The sequence below is a fragment of the Engraulis encrasicolus genome, chromosome 4 (assembly GCF_034702125.1).
Source record: "Engraulis encrasicolus isolate BLACKSEA-1 chromosome 4, IST_EnEncr_1.0, whole genome shotgun sequence".
Lineage (NCBI taxonomy): Eukaryota > Metazoa > Chordata > Actinopteri > Clupeiformes > Engraulidae > Engraulis > Engraulis encrasicolus.
Genome location: NC_085860.1, coordinates 48,216,279 through 48,234,383, shown reverse-complemented (window position 1 = coordinate 48,234,383; position 18,105 = coordinate 48,216,279). Strand labels below are relative to the sequence as shown.

The window sequence follows — 18,105 nt, the reverse complement described above, 5'->3', positions numbered from 1 at the left end:
ATAACTTCAAAAATGTCACAATTGTTTTGCTTACAATACACCAAATAGCATACAGGAGAGGAAAGCATCAAAACACCTGGGACAAAGTCGTTTGGAACAAGTCCAACAGGCGGACAACAGATGCGTCCGTTTATGCCAGTGGTTCTCAACCTTTTTTGCCCAACTCTGCCGCCTTGGGGAGGGAATTAAAATGAAGAAGCGCGTCACGGACCGATGGACGGACGGTCAAAGCCTCTTATAGAGATGCGTGAGACGCATCTAAAAACGCGACCAACATTGAACTTCTCAGCCACTATTAACACTGCATTTGGAGAACAGCTAACAAGGCCTATGATGAAACTTACACCATCCCTTCTGTGGTGGTGGATCGTTGATGTTATGGAGCAGGGTGTATGCAGGGTTTTAAAAAGTATTAAAAGGTGATAAATTAAAAAGGCAAAATTTAATGGCCTTAAAAGTTGTAAATTTGCTCAAAAGGTATTATTTTTTGAAAAACGAGGTATTATTTTTTTTAGTTGTACCATTTTGACAAAAAAATTGATTGCCCTCATACTGTCCTCAGATACAGAATCAGTCATGGGTACGCGGTTAGGGCGTCAGGTTGCCAACCTGCCAGGTTGGTGGGGGGAGTAATTAACCAGTGCTCTCCCCCATTCTCCTCCATGACTGATGTACCCTGAGCATGGTACCATCCCGCCACACTGCTCCCTTTCGGCCATCTTTTTGCAAAAAACGAAAGTGTAATGTAATGTTAAGGAGGTAGAAATTACAAAAGATGTCTTGTTAATACTCGCATCGGAGTGTCGTGATGGTTGTAAAAAAAATCTTAAGGTAGTGAAAAAGGGTATTAAATGGTAGTAAATTTGACTTCAAGATTGGTGTATATACCCTGATGGAGACAAATGAGTTTACAAATGCATTCGGTCCATATGCTTTGGACAATAAATACATTTGTGAAAAATAATGGAAACTCCTTTGAAGCTGCACATGGGGCATTGTTTGGACATGCCAACATGACAATCCATAACAGAAAGCCAAGTCAACCTGTTATTAGCTTTAGAAAAGTGGAGTGAAGTGCCCATCTCACTCTCCTGATCTCAACATCATTGTGCCACTTGGGAAACCTCAAACTTCAGGTTTTGAGACACAAAGACATGGGAAACAGCCATTCTGCTAGGAATAAAAATTAAGAGCCTTATCTACAACTACCACTATGATAAAGTGTTCAATATTAAAGGGGACCGTGCACAGCATCAAAAACTAGGGTATGTAAACTTTTGATCAGACCCATATGAGTAATTTGTGTTATCATTCTGATTTTGAAAGAGGAAATGCAGGCAATTGCTAATAAATATCTTCAGCCAATCACTGGCAGTGAGTGAAAAAAAAAGTTTATCATTCACATTCTATGAGAAATCACCAACAAAGCATATGTTCTGTCAGGGTATGTGAACATACAGTGCCCTCCATAATTATTGGCACCCCTGGTTGAGATGTGTTTTTTAGCTTCCAATTATTTTATTTTTTTTCTAAATAATATGGGACCTTAATGGAAAAAAAGAGAAAAATCCAACCTTCAATACAAGTGCATTTATTCAGTGGGGAAAAAATCCCACATAAAGAAATAATTATTTGACATCAAATAATGTGTGTCACAATTATTAGCACCCCTGGTGTTAATATTTTGTACAACCCCCTTTTGCCAACAAAACAGCACCTAATCTTCTCCTATAATGTTTCACAAGATGGGAAAAGACAGAAAGAGGGATCTTCAGCCATTCCTCTTTGCAGAATCTCTCTAAATCATCCAGAGACCTGGGTCCTCTCCTCTGTACTCTCCTCTTCAGCTCACCCCACAGGTTCTCAATGGGGTTGAGGTCAGGGGACTGAGATGGCCATGGGAGGAGCTTGATTTTGTGTCTGGTGAACCATTTCTGTGTAGATTTGGCCATATGTTTAGGGTCATTGTCTTGCTGAAAGACCCAGTGACGACCCAGCTTCAGCTTTCGGGCAGAGGGCAACAGATTTTGATTTAAAATGTCCTAGTATTTCAAAGCATTCATGATGCCATGCACCCTAACAAGGTTCCCAGGGCCTTTGGAAGCGAAACAGCCCCACAGCATCACTGACCCACCCCCATACTTCACAGTGGGTATGAGGTGCTTTTCAGCATGCACATCTTTCGTGGTACGCCAGACCCACTTAGAGTGTTTGTTGCCAAAAAGCTCAAACTTGGTCTCATCTGACCAAAGCGTACGGTCCCAGTTGAAGCCCCAATACCGCTTGGCGAACTCCAGACGCTTGCGTTTATGATTGTGAGTGAGGAAAGGTTTTCTCCGTGCATGCCTCCCAAACAGCTTGTTGGCGTGTAGACAGCGCCTGATGGTTGATTTGGAGACTTTGTGACCCCAGGATGCTACCATTTGTTGTAATTCTGTAAAAGTGAGCTTTGGAGATCTTTTGATTTCTCTTACCATCCTCCTCACTGTGCGTGGTGGCAAAATAAACTTGGGTCCTCGTCCAGGCTTGTTTACCACTGTTCCAGTTGTTTTGAACTTATTAATTATTCCTCTCACAGTGGATATGGGCAGCTGCAGTTGAGTGGCAATCTTCTTGTAGCCTCTGCCTGACCTGTGAAGGTCGACGCACATCTGCCTCACTTGTATGCTGTGTTCCTTTGTCTTTCCCATGTTTAAGAGTGGATAAGAGAAATGGCCTCTGTGTCACGTCATATTTATACCCCAGGGAAACAGGAAGTGATGAATTACTAATTAAATGTTCCTACATACTCTGGTAAACTTTGTAAACTACTGTAGAAATGACAGAAATGCTTCAATTATATTTATTTCCTGGGAATTGTTAAGGGTGCCAATAATTGTGGAACAGGTGATTTAATGAAAAATAATTATTTTTTAGTCAGGGATTTTTTTATTTTCTTACAATTCATTTGAGTTGAAGGCTACATTTTCCTACAATTTTCAGTGTGACAGTATTCTTCTGCAATAAACACTGAATTTATTTTAAGGCTTTTAACACATCTCAACCAGGGGTGCCAATAATTATGGAGGGCACTGTATGTGCAACACTGTATGAAAGAGGCAGGCAGCTGATCTACACTGTTATTTATGGATGTGTAGAGTAGAATGGAGCATAAAACCTTATCATTTGCATTTTGTTTTCTTTGTGGCAAGCCTCCTCGCACAAGAACATGAGCGTGGGGGATGTCCAGAGATCTATGGGCTTTGGACCTCTTGTTAGTCGAAAACAAATAAACACACACACACACACACACACACACACACACACACACACACACACACACACACACACTGTCCGCTGTAATTTGGGATTATTTACACCATATGACAGAAACGTTGATGTAGGTTTTGGCAGGCACAGTCAACACATGGTCAAAATAAGTTATGCATTCATTTTTGTTTTTCATTCCAAGTTCGCAGAGGAAGGCAGGCAGGGCATTCTAATACGCTGACAGGTTTGCTTTCGTGTCCAGATACTGGCAGTGTTGAAAGAGAAAAGCTTGATATGATTATAACTATATACACTGATACCCCAGATAAAGCAGTCAACACTTGTATCAGTTGCTTGTGATGACAAATGTATGACATGTTATAGATTGTAATGGATCCTGAACAAAGATCCATGTCGTCTCTGGGAAAAATATTTGGGTGTATTCCTTTTCAATTCTAGACGCTCTACAATCACCCTAGCACACTGCATGAAGTGCACCATTGGCTCATCTCAGGATCGGTCTCCACTCCATCCTGAACCAGTCATGAATTGAAATGGCATAGCGTGAAATTGACGTTTGTGGTGTTGCATTGCTATATAAGCGGTGTATTATGCGCATGTCTGTCTGTCTCTTTCTTTTTCTTGGCAGTGTCATTCCATCAGCATGCTGAATATATGTAATTTCATTCAGCTAATGCATTACTTTAGTGCACGACACACACACACACACACACACACACACACACACCTGCATGCAACTCCTGCTAAGCATGCACGCCACCGTGCGCCTGTTGTCCTGTCCTCCTCATCTGCCACGAACCTGGTTTGTGCCACTAACTTGCTTGCTGCTGCTACTACTACTATTGCTTTCCATCTTATCCATCACAATGTCTTCTCTTGCCTTCTCTCTGCCCTCTCCCATTTCCACCTTCCTCCTCCTCCTCCTCACTCATTCACCACCACTACCACCTCCTCCTCCTACTCCTCTTTCACACCTTCCGTTCTTCTCCTCATCTGTTCTTCGCCTCTCCACCTCCAACTCCTCCTCCTCCTCCTCACTCCTGTAGTCTCGTTCAACACCACAGGTTGCTCGGAGCCGCTGGGCCTCAAGTCTCGGCTGGTGAGTGACAAGCAAATCACGGCATCCAGCGTGTTCCGCACGTGGGGCATCGACGCCTTCACCTGGCACCCGCACTATGCCCGGCTGGACAAGCAGGGCAAGACCAACGCCTGGACCCCTGCCACCAACAGCCGCTCCGAGTGGATACAGGTGTGAGGGAGAGAAAGAGAGAGAGTGTTTGACTGTGTATGATTGTGTATGTGTGGAAATGTATGCATATTCTAGCCTGGCAAACCAGACTATAACATGACAAGTTTAGTCTGGCACTGCCCAGTTCAGAAAGCTTACGGCTGTGGAGAGAAACTGAGCATATGAGAAGGATCATTTATGAGAAGTTGCCCGCGATCAGCAACTAGCTGCAATACCACCCATACCAGTGGTTGCTTTACAAGCTGCATCTGCGCAAAATTATGTTAATTTATAAATTATGTTAATCAACAGGGTAAACATTCCAAATTCTTCTACTGTGTTTTGGGGTGAATATGTATCTGTTTGTGTAACTCATGTTTGCTGTGGTGTGTGGGCAGGTTGATTTGGAGTATCCCAAGCGTGTCACCGGCATCATCACCCAGGGGGCCAAGGACTTTGGCAGCGTACAGTTTGTCTCAGCCTTCAAGGTGTCCTACAGTGATGATGGCCAATTCTGGAACACTGTTAAAGACGTCAAGACCCAAGGGGACAAGGTGAGGGGGCAGCACCAACTGCAGTTTCATCACCACCATCATCATCATCATCATCATCATCATAGTCACCATAACCATTCTTTACATAAAAAACACATTCTTTACATTCGCTGGAGCTTGACTGTTTCTCAGACAGTAACTTAATGCAAAGAGTTATGAAGAGAGCGGCATGACATTTTCTGGGAAGTTTGCAAAATGGAGTAGTAAATAAAACCATGACAGGATTTTGGTGTAGTTCCATATCAATGTCTGGAATAGGGATTTGTATTTAAATGATTGTTGTTTGGGAGGATTATACTGTGTAACTACTAAAACAGTCAGGGATAAATGGCTAGAGTGCCTGGCCAGAAAACTAATGGATGAGTCCATAGAGGAATGAGCTGTCTTGGATGCTCTCTCCACATTTTCTGGTTAATAAAGATAAATGGCACAAGTTAAGACACAGGTGCACTTAAGGTGAAAAGCACTCATAAGGAATGGCATCATACTGTCTATTTTACATGCAACATTTAAAAAAAAGAAAATTGCTACATGCATGTGGGAGTGTTGTTGAACTTTTCAGCAAACCAAAGCAAATCAAATCATGTAGTTGGAATGATTTTTCAACTTGTAAGTTTTAGCCACAAGTCAATTATTAGTTATTGTTATTATTACTATCTGATTGTGCTGATTTTTTTATTTTATTTTTTATCATGAAACCATTTGCCTGAATGAATATTTTGGGATTCTCATTTCTCAGCAAGCACCATCACATGGTATTTAGGGGATGGATATGACCTATCTCTTATCTCATCTCATCTTTTTTGTCTTTTCATTTTCATCTGGGCGATAATGTGCCTTCCACACGCAGGTCTTCCTTGGCAACAGTGACAACAACGTGCACAAGAGGAACATCTTCGAGCCGCCCTTCTACGCCCGATTCGTCCGCGTGCTGCCGTGGGCGTGGCATGAGCGCATCACGCTGCGAATGGAGCTGCTGGGCTGTGACGAGTAGCACCTCTCCTCTTCCTCCCTTTATCCTTTATTCCCTGTGTCCCTCTTTCCTCTCCCTCCTCCCCTTCCCCTCTCCCCTTCTTCTCTCTCTCTCTCTCTCTTCCCTTCCCTGCCTATCTCCCTTCCTCCCTCGCTCCCACTCCCTACCTCTTGAGCCATGCCTGCACTGCCCTGCTCCTGCAGCCAGGAGGCAGCATAGCCACACCACAGCGCAGCGCAGAGCCACAGCAGGGGGAAGAGTCTGAAGCCGACTGCTCCTCAAGACACACACAGCCTGGCCTGCATCTCCAACCACACATGCCGCTCAGTGACCTCCCTATGCCTGCGCCTCTCTCACTCACACGTACCGGTGCACACACACACACACACGCGCGCGCACACACGCACACACACACACACACACACACATTCACTATCCCTCTGTTTTTCTCTCCCACACATACATGCACACATTCAAAAAGACATACATGCACTCCCCACACAGTTCTTTAACAGTGGTGCATTGAGTGATTAGGTTTGTATCCCATTTTGAGGTTTTCAAATGCATCACCCCATGAATATTATTTTTACCATTATAGCGACCAAACGGCTCAGAAAGGATTTGTTTGTAAATTTGAGGTAAAGCAAGTATCCAAAATTGAGACCGAGACAAATACATTGATAATATGTGAACCCGAATCACAGTGTACTGAACCACATTGGCCTGGCAGTCTTATACCACTGCACGCTGGGAATGCTGTGTGCCATCATACACGTTAGGTTGTTCTTGGATGAGTTTCTGGCTGCTCCTGTGCTGTAATAAGAAATATCATTGAATTGAGCTTGGAAAACAACATGTACATAAACCAAAATAGTCACACCCAAGTCATGTTCATGGTGTTTGTTGAGTAGTTGTAAATCTATTGTTGCAGGGGTTTTCATTAATGCATATTCTATTAGTGAGTAGAGCGAAAAGTAATAATTGGATTGTGAATGTGTTTTAGAAAGTGAAAAAAAAAATCAAAAAATGTGTTCAAAGCTTTTGTAAAATGGGTTTTAAGATTGTCTAACAGTTCTTCATAATAATGACATTCTAACATATAAAGCATATATTTATATTAATGCTAATAAAATTGATATTTTTCATTGTTTATACGTTTATTGTAGTTAAAGCATAAATAGCTGAAATGATCGATACATGTTATGTTGTAATCAGGAAAAAAAAGTTATGTTATGAATACATTAAAGAATTATACAGGTCAACAATTATATACCAATAACAATTGTGGGCCCAACACTGCCAAATATTTCTCTCAGGTAGAGATGACATTGTTGCATTGTGCTACTGAGGTTTTTATGATGTGCGTGTAAGCTAGATACAATTTTGACACTGCTTCTTAGAACATAACCAATCTTATGAAATACTCCTGTTTTTTTCCCTCTTGGCACCTACATTGTTTAAAAAAAAAAGCTGGATGGTGTCATCACCAGTGCTGAGAATAGTGAAGGAGAATAAAGGAGATCTAAAAATCAGGTTCCTCTCCTGAGGCAACTCGTACATCTTGAAAAACTGTGTGTTTATTTCACACAAGATGGGGAAAACAAGGCCTGTTTTCCCACCGATTTTTGGGGGGGCTGGCTTAGCTTTTTTTTTTTTTTTGCTCCACAAGAGATTAGCGCATAATGGTTGATGAATTGGTCCAAGATTTTTTTTTTCACAGTGAAATGCTGTCTTTATGAGAAACAGATTGCTTGGAGAGGCAAAGAGAGCCTGTTACCCAAATGATAAGGTGAAGAGGGGTAAAAATCAAATTAAGAATGATTTTCTACGCTTCCTCTTAATGTCCGTCCGAGGTGTCAGGCAAGGGAGCATAATGTTTTCAGGCTTTGGCATTGTGATACCCCCCTATGAATTATGAATTTTTTGGGCTTGTGCAATATGATAGGAGTTTTAATATTAATGAATAGCTGAAAAAAGAACAGTATTTCTCTGCACTGCTTTCCATTGCGAATAGAAGAGATGGTGGCTATTTTTGCACCCTTACTTATCAACCACAACAGTGTTTCCTTGAGGCCAAATGCATTTTGTGGATTTTAACAGTTTATTTAAATAACAATCACATAGGTTTTGATCGTTTCCTTGGAGAATGTTGCTATGATCTTTGCTACATACTAGTGGTCTCATAATGCTGCCCCACTGTATTTTCTTCCCGAGTTTTGATTTTCTAAAACAATGAATTTTTATGCTTCATACAAAACAGCAGTCTTGTTGTTGTTGTTCTACACATAGCTTTGGTGCACTCTTGATGTATGTGTCCTTCGCAGTTTTTTCTCTTGTTCTTGGTGTTTTTAAATGAAGACACAAAAAATAAAAGTTTCAACAAAGATATACAGCATCTCTCCCCACTATGTTTGCATGAGACAGCAGTTTGTATGAGTGATTAAAGTGGGATACATGAGCCTCTTGGGAACATCTTTGCCATGGTGCTCATTTGTCCAAGTAAGGCCTCATATTGACTTTGATTTGATGGAAACTGGAAAATCTGTTGGCAAAAAAACTGCATCCGCTACATGTTCTTTATTACATGGCCTACTGTGGAAAATAGCCATGGATTACCAAGAAAACCACATATTCGAATATTACCCACTTACTGTAGGAAAAGATTTTAGTTACAAGTCCATTCAACAAATAAACTAATCTTGATATGATTATGATCTGAAACGAGAGGAAGACAGAGGAGGGCACTGACACAAACACCCATAATACAGATCCTTTAAGACAGCTGTTAGACCAACACACACACACACACACACACACACACACACACACACACACAAGCTGAACATCTCTGTTGACTGACTTGAAGTACCTCGAGTGCACTGCATGTTCCTCAAAGCCTGTAATTCAGCTGTGGGGTGGACGAACTCGGCGTGTCCTGTCATGCCAGCGTCAGCTGACCTCTGTGTCCGATGGCTTGCCTTTCAATGCCCCCATTGTACTCTCTATACATTGAATGCTGTTCCCAGACCTGGAGGTAAACAGGGGTGAGGAGGGCAGCTGTATAGTGGTGCACTGCAGAGACGGGTCTCAAGATAATAATTACAGCACAACACACCCCCATCACAGTAATCATTATGCCTGTGTCGTTGAAACAGCCCTGGGTGCACATCAGTTCAGATGAAAAGGAAAAAAAAAAGGGGGAGGGGGGGTTCTGCACACTGGATCAGGTGCTACGTATGTTTGAGTATGATGTGAGAATGGGGTATTAAATGGATACATTAGTTAGACCGCGTGGTCCAAAATTTGCCCATGCAGCCCATATACGTATAGGGCCTATTATTTGTATGTAGGTTACAGTACTTTGGTCTGAGTTAATAAACCAAGGGTGCCATTTCACATGTATGTGATCTACTTAAAGATGAAATCATCACTTCTGGAAACCACCAGGAAAGTGGAAGCCAGTCTTGCATCATAAGACAACGACAATACACCTCTACATCTCATTTATCCTTAATGTCAGTCACTCTGATGTTTTTACTTTTCACTAACAGCTTTACTCTGAGAAGTCAGGGAATGTTAATGTCTACTTTCTGGGGGGAAAGCCCAGAAAAATCACATTTTCCAGACTGCATACCATAAGCTACTATTAAATTCTGTACCTTGACCAATTATCAATTGTAAATTAACGAGTAAAACTCCAAACTACATACTGGCCAAACTGTATCAAAACACCATGAATTAAATCTTTCAAACTTTTTGCACAGAAGAGTAGTACACAAAGAAGTAGACTATTGGAGCAACTTTTCAAACGACTTAAATCCCCCTCATTTTCAATCAAGACAATATTTAAACATAACCGCAACAATATTAGTTGTAACCGTTTGGTTTACCACAATTATTTCAGTAAATGGTTTAAGTGACCGATAGAAGACATCGGTTCCTGCTGCCTTCACCACACACGCACCACGCGCTGGTATTCATATCCCGGGGCAGGGGCTTTCATCTGTGCCTTGAGAACGGACTGAGCTTCAAACGTTGCGCTAATGGGTCTGTGTCTGCCAGACAAGTGGCTCTTGGTGACGGAAAACCAGCAAGGAATTCGTGCAATTGTAGAGAGAAGCGAGAGAAGGGCATGTATTTTCCTGGACTGGACAGAAGTCTAGAGAGTTAACCTGACATCCTGCTCTCCCCCAAAGGCCGCCCAACAGCTTTTTCCGCGTCGCTGAACTAACAGGACGACACTTGAACCAGAGCCCGCGAGTAAAACCGACCGAAGAGGGATACCTTTAAAACAGCAGGTGTGGAGGGATCATCCATATGAAACCTCTTGGATTTACGGGGCTGTTTGGTGCCTCAGTACATGTAGGATATATGTGGAGTGGAGTGAAGAGTGGATGCGTCCAATCGCGGATGGATGTGGGCATGCGATAGCGGAACGAAAACACTGAACATCTGCCCAGCTATGTATAGACTTCCACCAGTTTTTCCGTCTTCTACTACGGAAAACTGACACTCAGTAGGATCTCGGAGGAAAAGTGGAATTTGTTTATCAGCCTCTTTCCCACCAATTGTGTTATTTCAGTCGTCGCGCGTATCCTTTCGGTGTTCTATTTCAGGTCAAAAGCGCACCGTAACTTTCATTGTTATTTGAATGACCTATAATAACTGCAGTGAGGCTTACGTTGTCTTGGCAGTCCATTTAAAGTTTCCCCGGCGTGCTTTGATTTAACATGTGATCTTCATTAAATAAACAACAGACGTTTTCTCACGTGTAGTAGACATAAGTGTAAACATAGTGTGGTGGGTAGGCGATGCTAGCCAAACGGAACGCAGACACACACCAGACGACCCAGTTGAGCTGAGCGTTTTCTCAGGGGACGGTAAAACAGCAGTGAAGTTCAAAGGGGATGCCTCTCTTAAATGACGTCACTGCTCGTATTTCATCAAAATATCAATGAAAAGTGAAGGGTGGGCAGTGCGTCCCAGTCCATCACACGCACATAGGAGCACAAGGCAGCATACGCCCTTCTTCGACTTCACTTTTGAAAATTCTAGACAAAGTGAGTACCTTTTTAAAACTATAGTTCTAGTCTAAATATTTCACAATTGTGTCCTCAGACAACAGTGACTCCAGAAATTGCCCTAGGTGCGCGCGAGCCAGACTGACTACAAATAGGCTAGCCTGTATTTGTTAACGATGTGGTTCAATAGAATGTGAGTTGTGATGAAAATGGCCTACGTCGTGTTAAGTTGAAAGACCATTTCCAGCAACTTTTACGCACTGTTTTCCATTCAGACCAAGAACAAAGCGGTGTTTAGGACGCCTTTAAAAAGCAAGCATGAACCTTAAAATGATCCCACATGCACAGAAAGATGTCGTTGGACTGAATATCGCTTGAGGCCAGGCTAGAATTGAAATCACTCCTGAAATATGCGGTTGTCACTGGGCCTCCTCGGGCTTACGAAATTAAGCGACACCATCCATAATTTACTGAATCTGTGTCTAATTATGTCAACTCTCTGTTTTGGTTCCCAAAGCTCTAGCATTACCCTTCACATTCGCGCCTTAACATGATTAACAATAAAACAGTATGGTGTCAGTTTAAGACCTTCATATAATTTTATGTGGCACAGCCAGTCCCCACAGGATAGCAGCTTACCGGTGTGTCGATCGGAGAAGATGAACATGTGGATATCACGTCACCTGGTGGTCATTTGGCTTCACTTGCTCTCCTTCAGTGAAGCGTCGCCCAGATACGCCAACGGATTCTTCTACCAAGATGTGATGAACGGCAACGCCAATGGAGAGAGTAGGCTATTTCACACAATTTTGCTAGGCCTTGTAGAAAGAAAAGAGATGTCCCTACCATGTTTCTAGTGCGAGGCATGTTCTTCGGTCTAGTTTTTGTAATGGTTGGTGGTTGATAGTGGGGGTGTTATTCGAGTTTCTTTATATTCCCAGGAACAGTACTCATTCGAATGAAGATGGGCAACAAAAGTCATTACCAACGGGTCTACAATAAAACAGTTTAAAGAAGAAACTATCAAATAGTCTACTCCAGGCTCGTTTACAGTTGTCACTCATAACTGTAGATGTAAATTTCAGTCCAAGCATTAAGAGACTCTAATTAGTCATCAATTAGTCTAATTAGTCATTAATTAGTCTAGTCTAATTAGTCTCCTTCATCCTCCTAATATCCTACAAAGTTTTACCATTGTGTCCTATGTTGCAGTATTCTACAGCGGAGTGCGCCTTTATGTGGAGAGCCCGAGTTCCTCTGTGGCTGCCGTGCAGGGAAGCAACGTGACGCTACCCTGCCACTACCGCTACGAACCCGAGATCAAAACTCCACGCCGGACCAGAGTCAAGTGGTTTCGGGTCGATGCGAGCGATGGGAGCAGGGAAGAGGATGTTATGGTTGCCATAGGAGCGCGCCTCAGGAGCTACGGTGGATATCAGGGACGCGTGCGCCTTCGCCGCGACGCCCCGGGTGACGCATCCCTAATCATCAACTCACTGAACGTGGATGACACGGGCTTTTACCGCTGTGAGGTGATCGACGGCCTTGAGGATGAGAGCGTGACTGTGGAGCTGGAATTCCGAGGTATCCCCGTGAGACACCCAGCTTTGTTTATCACAAGCCACAACATAGGCTACCAATATAAACACTTGCTTTTGATTCACTTTGTACGGCTGCTGGCTAAGCACCAACTCTAGCTCTGTTAAGCAGATGTTTCGAGTGTTTTCATGTTTTTAGTCACCTCATTAATAGTGGGATGATCTGTCAGGGTTGACAGGCTTCCTCCTCAGCATAGCAAGAACGACAGTCAGCCAGCCCCTCTGTAATTAACACAAACTAAAGTGAAGCCTTCTTTTGTTGCCCTTTTTGCCATCAATTTTGCACTTTGAGCATTAAGCACTTTGGCAGGATGGGAGTATTGGACCGCTCTGTCCCCTGCAACACGTGCACGCACGCGCGCGCACACACACGCACGCACACACCTTTGCACAGCACATGTAGACAACTGTAGTAGGCCCTAATTCCGCTGCATGTTATGCTGTCATAATAATAAACAGTAAAATCCTTGTTTCCTTGTTTTGCTGTCAGGGGTGGTCTTCCCATACTACTCCCCTAGGGGGCGCTACCAGCTGAACTTCCACGAGGCCAAGCAAGCCTGCCAGGAGCAGGGGGCCTCACTGGCCACCTTTGAGCAGCTCTTCGCCGCCTGGGAGGAGGGCCTGGACTGGTGCAATGTGGGGTGGCTGGCGGACGGCACAGCACAGTATCCCGTGTCCAATCCCAGGGCAGCGTGCGGGGGCTCTGACCTGGCCCCTGGCCTGCGGAGCTACGGCCCCCGGCACCAACACCTCGACCGCTTTGATGCCTTCTGCTTCACAGCATCCCTCAGAGGTAGGCTGGTGGACAGCTCGGGGTGCTACTCGAAATCGTCCACCCCATGAAATATTCATTACAAATTGAGTGTTAGTATGATTGGTTTTAAGTCTTTTATTATTTTTGAGACAGGACAGTGTAGGATAGACAGGAAATTAGTGAGGAGAGAGAGGGGGGAAGGTTTGGCATTCGACCCGGACCCAAATCAAACCGGGGTCGCCGGCGTAACCGTCCAGTGCCCAGCCATTACAGCCATGGCTGGGCCAGTGTTAGTATAATTAAGATATAATATTTCCTTCAAAGGGTCTCCTGTCAGTGTCACCACTTAGCACAGAGCCTATGTTATAACTTTACTGTCACCACAATTGTAATGGCTATGTCTTAATTTGTTATTTAAGGCTCTCTGTACTGTCATCAATGTTGTTGTGATGTAGTTGAGTATTTTCAGTAAATAGTGAATAGGCCCGTTGGCGACCTAGCCTGGGAACTCCCATACTGCCTTTAGTTCTACACAATCGTTTCGATCTGAAAGTCTGGCGAGGATGACTCATAACGTCCAAGATCATGGGCCCTGTGTCATAATGGCCAAGCATTCCGACCTTAACAGTTTCTCTGCCCAATCAGAGAGCAAGGCAGTGTGTCATATTAGCCAAGTATTCTGCCCCCTACGGAATTTACAATAGGCAACTCCCCAGACCTAATCTCACTTATGATTAGGTCTGGTGTTAACATGGCAACCTGCGACCCCATCTGCAGTAAGAGGCTGCGAACAATGATTGGTGTGGCATCGCATGGCTAAGGGGGGCTTTGGTGGTGGTGTGTGGGCCTGCTGGTGGTGGGGTGTGCTGGGTTGCTTTTGAGGTGCTGGAGGTGAGCTAGGATGATTTGTAAAGCCCAGCATTGAAAGAAAGGCATTTGAGGACAGTATTGATTGTACATAGTATTATTTCAATGCAAGATGGAACTCAGTGGAATTTGAGGGGCCTACAGGAAAAACAGATAGTTGCAGAATTACATTGGTCAAGTTACTCCCCCTAATGGAAGCTGTATCCAAACCTCAGCTTTTTAAAAAGACATCATGCGGAGAAGACAGGGCAGTGCCTTGCACTAATCCAGTGAATTTCAACCTTTTTTGAACAAACGCCCCCTTGACCCCATCATCAGCCTCCCGACGCCCCCTTGACCTCACCATAAGACTACCAACGCCCCCATAATAGTATTTAAAAAATAAAGTGGACTAACGTTATTACTAATTCCCCCCAATGGCAACTAAGCACAGCCTCTCTCAGCTGTATCGTTCTCAACGCCCTCCTTGGGCTCCAAAACAGCCCACTGGGGGGGCTGTAGCGTCCCCGCTATCAAACACTACACTAAAAGCATTTTGAAATAGAAATGCACTCAGAGAGTGCAGACCTCTGCCAGGGAAGCTGCTTGATAGAACATGTTACTATGTTACATCCTACACAGTTTCTGCCTTGTTTTTGTGGAGTTGCAAGCTGGAATGTCAAAATTCGCCCTATCCCGCAATGGTGAAAAATCTTTTTTTTAAAATCCTGTATCCAGATTGTAATCTGAATCACCACCAAAATGTAATCACTTGTTCCTTTTGTCCTTTCCAACAAGTCCACGAAATTTTACCCTGGTTTGTGCATAACTTTTTGAGTTATCTTGCTGACAGAGAAACAGACAGACAAACCAACATGACTGAAAACATAACCTTTTTGGCAGAGGTAAATAGCATTTGGTTATGAGGTTAATTGAAAAATCAATTCTTCTCAATTTTTTGCATTTTATGCCTATATCCATGTTTTTCCATGCAGTTCTTATCCCTTTCGTGCAGAGCCTCTGTAATAACCTTATTGCCACCAAAATAATAATGACCGTCTTTATCTGTTACTTAGTAGGTAATGTCATGGTAGACTCTGAAGAAGACTCACTGCGTCGCAATGTTAGTCATATGCTCGCACCAAAATCAAATAACAGAAAAAGTATCCTGTGTGCTGCCGTCATCCTTGGGCCAGTCTCTCTGAAGAGCTTGTTTTCTAATGTCATAGTGTTGTTATGGTGTAGTTAGGCTTTGAATGCTGGCGATTCCATCTGCATGAAAGGGCTACTCAAGTTGCACAGTGTGCTGTCTGATAGGCAGTGGCCAAACGTTCAGGGAGCTGAGCAAGACATCTGACTCTGCACTTCTCCAGGGAATGTCCCCTGTACCTTGTAACCAAATACTGAACTGAAAAAGATTTGCCAGCATCCATGAAAGTCTTTTGCTCCAAACAGTAACAGTGTGATCCAGTACTTTCCGAATATTCAAAGTGTATTTATTTACATAGGCATTGTCAATTTCCTGGGGCAACACCCCCTAGTGACACTGCATATTTTCCACGTGGAGCTCCCCATTCATGCGGCACGGTGTTGTGTGATCTCTTGTGTTTGTGTAGGCAGTGTCTACTTCCTGGAGCAGCCCCTGAGGGTGAACTTCACAGAGGCGGCGGAGGCGTGCCTCCGGGACGGCGGGGAGATGGCCAAGGTGGGCCAGCTGTACGCCGCATGGAGGTTCCTGGGCCTGGACCGCTGCGACGCCGGCTGGCTGGCGGACGGGAGCGTGCGCTACCCCATCACCAGCCCCCGGCACAACTGCGGTCCGCTAGAGCCGGGGGTGCGCACCTTTGGTTACCCACCTCATCACCAGAAGCACGGCGTTTACTGCTACAGGTCCCACTGGTAAACATAGGGGGTTCTGTGCGACTTTACCGGTAAACATAGTGGGGGTCTACTATGCTAATGCATCCAGCTGAGTAAACTACCACAAACTAGTCGTCTGTTTGTAGACTATCGTCATGGTCGGGTTGCTAATCTGTGCTGAAGGCCTCGGGACATGATGTTTTTTTTTTTACCCTTGTGGTGTGCCACCTCTGCCCAGAGGTCCATGTTCATATCCTCATTCATTGACTGTTGAAGATTATGCGGTTAAAGTCATTAACAAAACTGTGAGCCACTTAAACAATACTTTCCTCTATTACTCTTTTATATGATAGTAATATCCTGTATGATCTGTTTATCTGTTGTGTTTAGACTTACATCATGTTGCCGTAGAGTAAAATCATATGCATGCATGTACAGATCTTCAGTAAAAGGTAAAGAGATATTTGCACACAAACGGACACACACACACACACACACACACACTCACTCACACACACACACACACACACACACACACACACACACACACACACACACACACACACACACACACACACACACACCACACACACACACACGCTGTGTATTAAAACTACACTACAAGGATGGACAAACACAACACAACATGCAACATTTGATTTGTTTAATTTGAAAATTTGTTTTGTAAGCAGTTTGAGCCTTCATGCATCACTTTACATTGACAATCAGCATTCATTCAAGATGCTGTTGAACATTTCAACCTCTACTACCTAAACCACTTATTTGTCTCTCTATGACCTGAGCCAAAAAAAGAAATAAATCTGGTGGCAATACTGGTATGAAACCACCTTTATCACAGAAATATTACTTCTTATACTGTAACATTCTGACTTGTGTCTATAAAAAATGGGCAAGACGTTATTTACTTCTGATCTCTCTTTTTAAAAATCCCCTTGGACAAGAAGTTCTCATCTAGACTCATTTAAAATATTTAGCTGAACTTATATTGAAATTATGTACATAAGTATTCACTGGACACAGTTTCTTATGAGCTTAAGAACTAAGAGGTAAAGGCTGAATATATAAAACTCTTGATTTCTGAGAGACAAAATCAAGGCAACATGAGGCGATATTTCTCTTCAAACTACCATTGTTAGAGGTGGGTGCCCAGCACTGCTAAATGACTCAGGAAGTAGGATTTGTATTGATTACTCTGTCTGTTATATACAATACGTAGTGTTGCCAAGTATTCAAATCAAATGTCTTTAAAATGTAAAATGTTGAATGATAATTGCACGATTTGCTTCTGCTTGTCAGTATGCAGTATTTCACATTGCGAAAAACAAGTGCCAATGAGACTAGCCGAATACCACACAGTATGGTGATGTGAAAGCTTGTGAATGCACAAATACTGTGTCTAATTAAGTTGCAAAATTGGTCTCTTTACTGTATCATGTCATCTTGTATCTTTCTTAGTCAGCCAGAGTTGTGTGTTAAATATGTGTTATTGTTATTATGACAGATTTGATATTTTCCATCAAAAATAAATAATTTCCCTTTTTTGACAATGGGTTTTTCATTTAACTCAATTCATAGTTCAAATCAATTTACAGTGACACCTAAATGGAGGTGACCTAAGCACTAGGGTCTTTGATGGTGACAGTGGAATATTTGGTGGAGATCATATACGTACATATATAGATGTTATATATTTGGTGGAGATCATATACATATATAGATGTTATATATTCGTGACCTCTTTGGGCAGGAGTTATTTTACCTTTGACAGAAGAGAAAATATCCAGAAAAAGATAAATATGGCTTAATACAAAATATTGCCATCATTAGAAGGAAACATAACTTTCTTATCAAATGCCACTCAGTCTGAGGGGTGAGAAAAGAAGAGAGTGAAAAGGAGGGACAGTGAAGAACGGGTGCAGGGAAAGAGAGAAGGGAGCGAGAGAGCGAGAGAGAGAGGAAAAGAGGATACAGGAAAGTTTA

At 43.1% G+C, this 18,105-nt stretch overlaps 2 protein-coding genes across 4 annotated transcripts in view; both read left to right on the top strand.

The window, feature by feature from the left end:
- The window catches only part of mfge8b (milk fat globule EGF and factor V/VIII domain containing b), a 35,434-nt gene extending 27,021 nt beyond the window's left edge, over window positions 1–8,413 (top strand). The window contains exons 8-10 of one of the 2 annotated variants that reach the window (XM_063197596.1): window positions 4,335–4,519; window positions 4,897–5,052; window positions 5,903–8,413. In XM_063197596.1, coding sequence (XP_063053666.1) covers window positions 4,335–4,519; window positions 4,897–5,052; window positions 5,903–6,046 — 485 coding nt within the window. In that variant the 3' untranslated portion in view covers window positions 6,047–8,413. Of the gene's footprint in view, window positions 1–4,316; window positions 4,520–4,896; window positions 5,053–5,902 lie in introns of both variants that reach the window. The other variant, XM_063197595.1, reaches the window with a different exon arrangement.
- Window positions 8,414–10,605: 2,192 nt separating this feature from the next.
- hapln3 (hyaluronan and proteoglycan link protein 3) lies at window positions 10,606–16,578 on the top strand. 2 transcript variants are annotated; one of them, XM_063197598.1, is made up of 5 exons: window positions 10,606–11,085; window positions 11,664–11,835; window positions 12,259–12,630; window positions 13,135–13,437; window positions 15,861–16,578. In XM_063197598.1, exons 2-5 carry the CDS (start codon window positions 11,706–11,708, stop codon window positions 16,145–16,147), a joined length of 1,092 nt encoding a protein of 363 aa, XP_063053668.1. In that variant the 5' UTR covers window positions 10,606–11,085; window positions 11,664–11,705; the 3' UTR covers window positions 16,148–16,578. The 2 variants fall into 2 exon arrangements, with proteins under 2 accessions (XP_063053668.1, XP_063053667.1); XM_063197597.1 differs by having other exon boundaries at window positions 11,660–11,835.
- Window positions 16,579–18,105: the final 1,527 nt, after the last annotated feature.

Coding starts and splice junctions, on each gene's coding strand:
- hapln3 (XM_063197598.1), top strand. CDS start 11,706: ATGAACATGTGGATATCACGTCACCTGGTGGTCATTTGGCTTCACTTG. Junction 12,631..13,134: donor TGTGGAGCTGGAATTCCGAG/GTATCCCCGTGA, acceptor TTTTGCTGTCAG/GGGTGGTCTTCCCATACTAC. Junction 13,438..15,860: donor CTTCACAGCATCCCTCAGAG/GTAGGCTGGTGG, acceptor GTGTTTGTGTAG/GCAGTGTCTACTTCCTGGAG.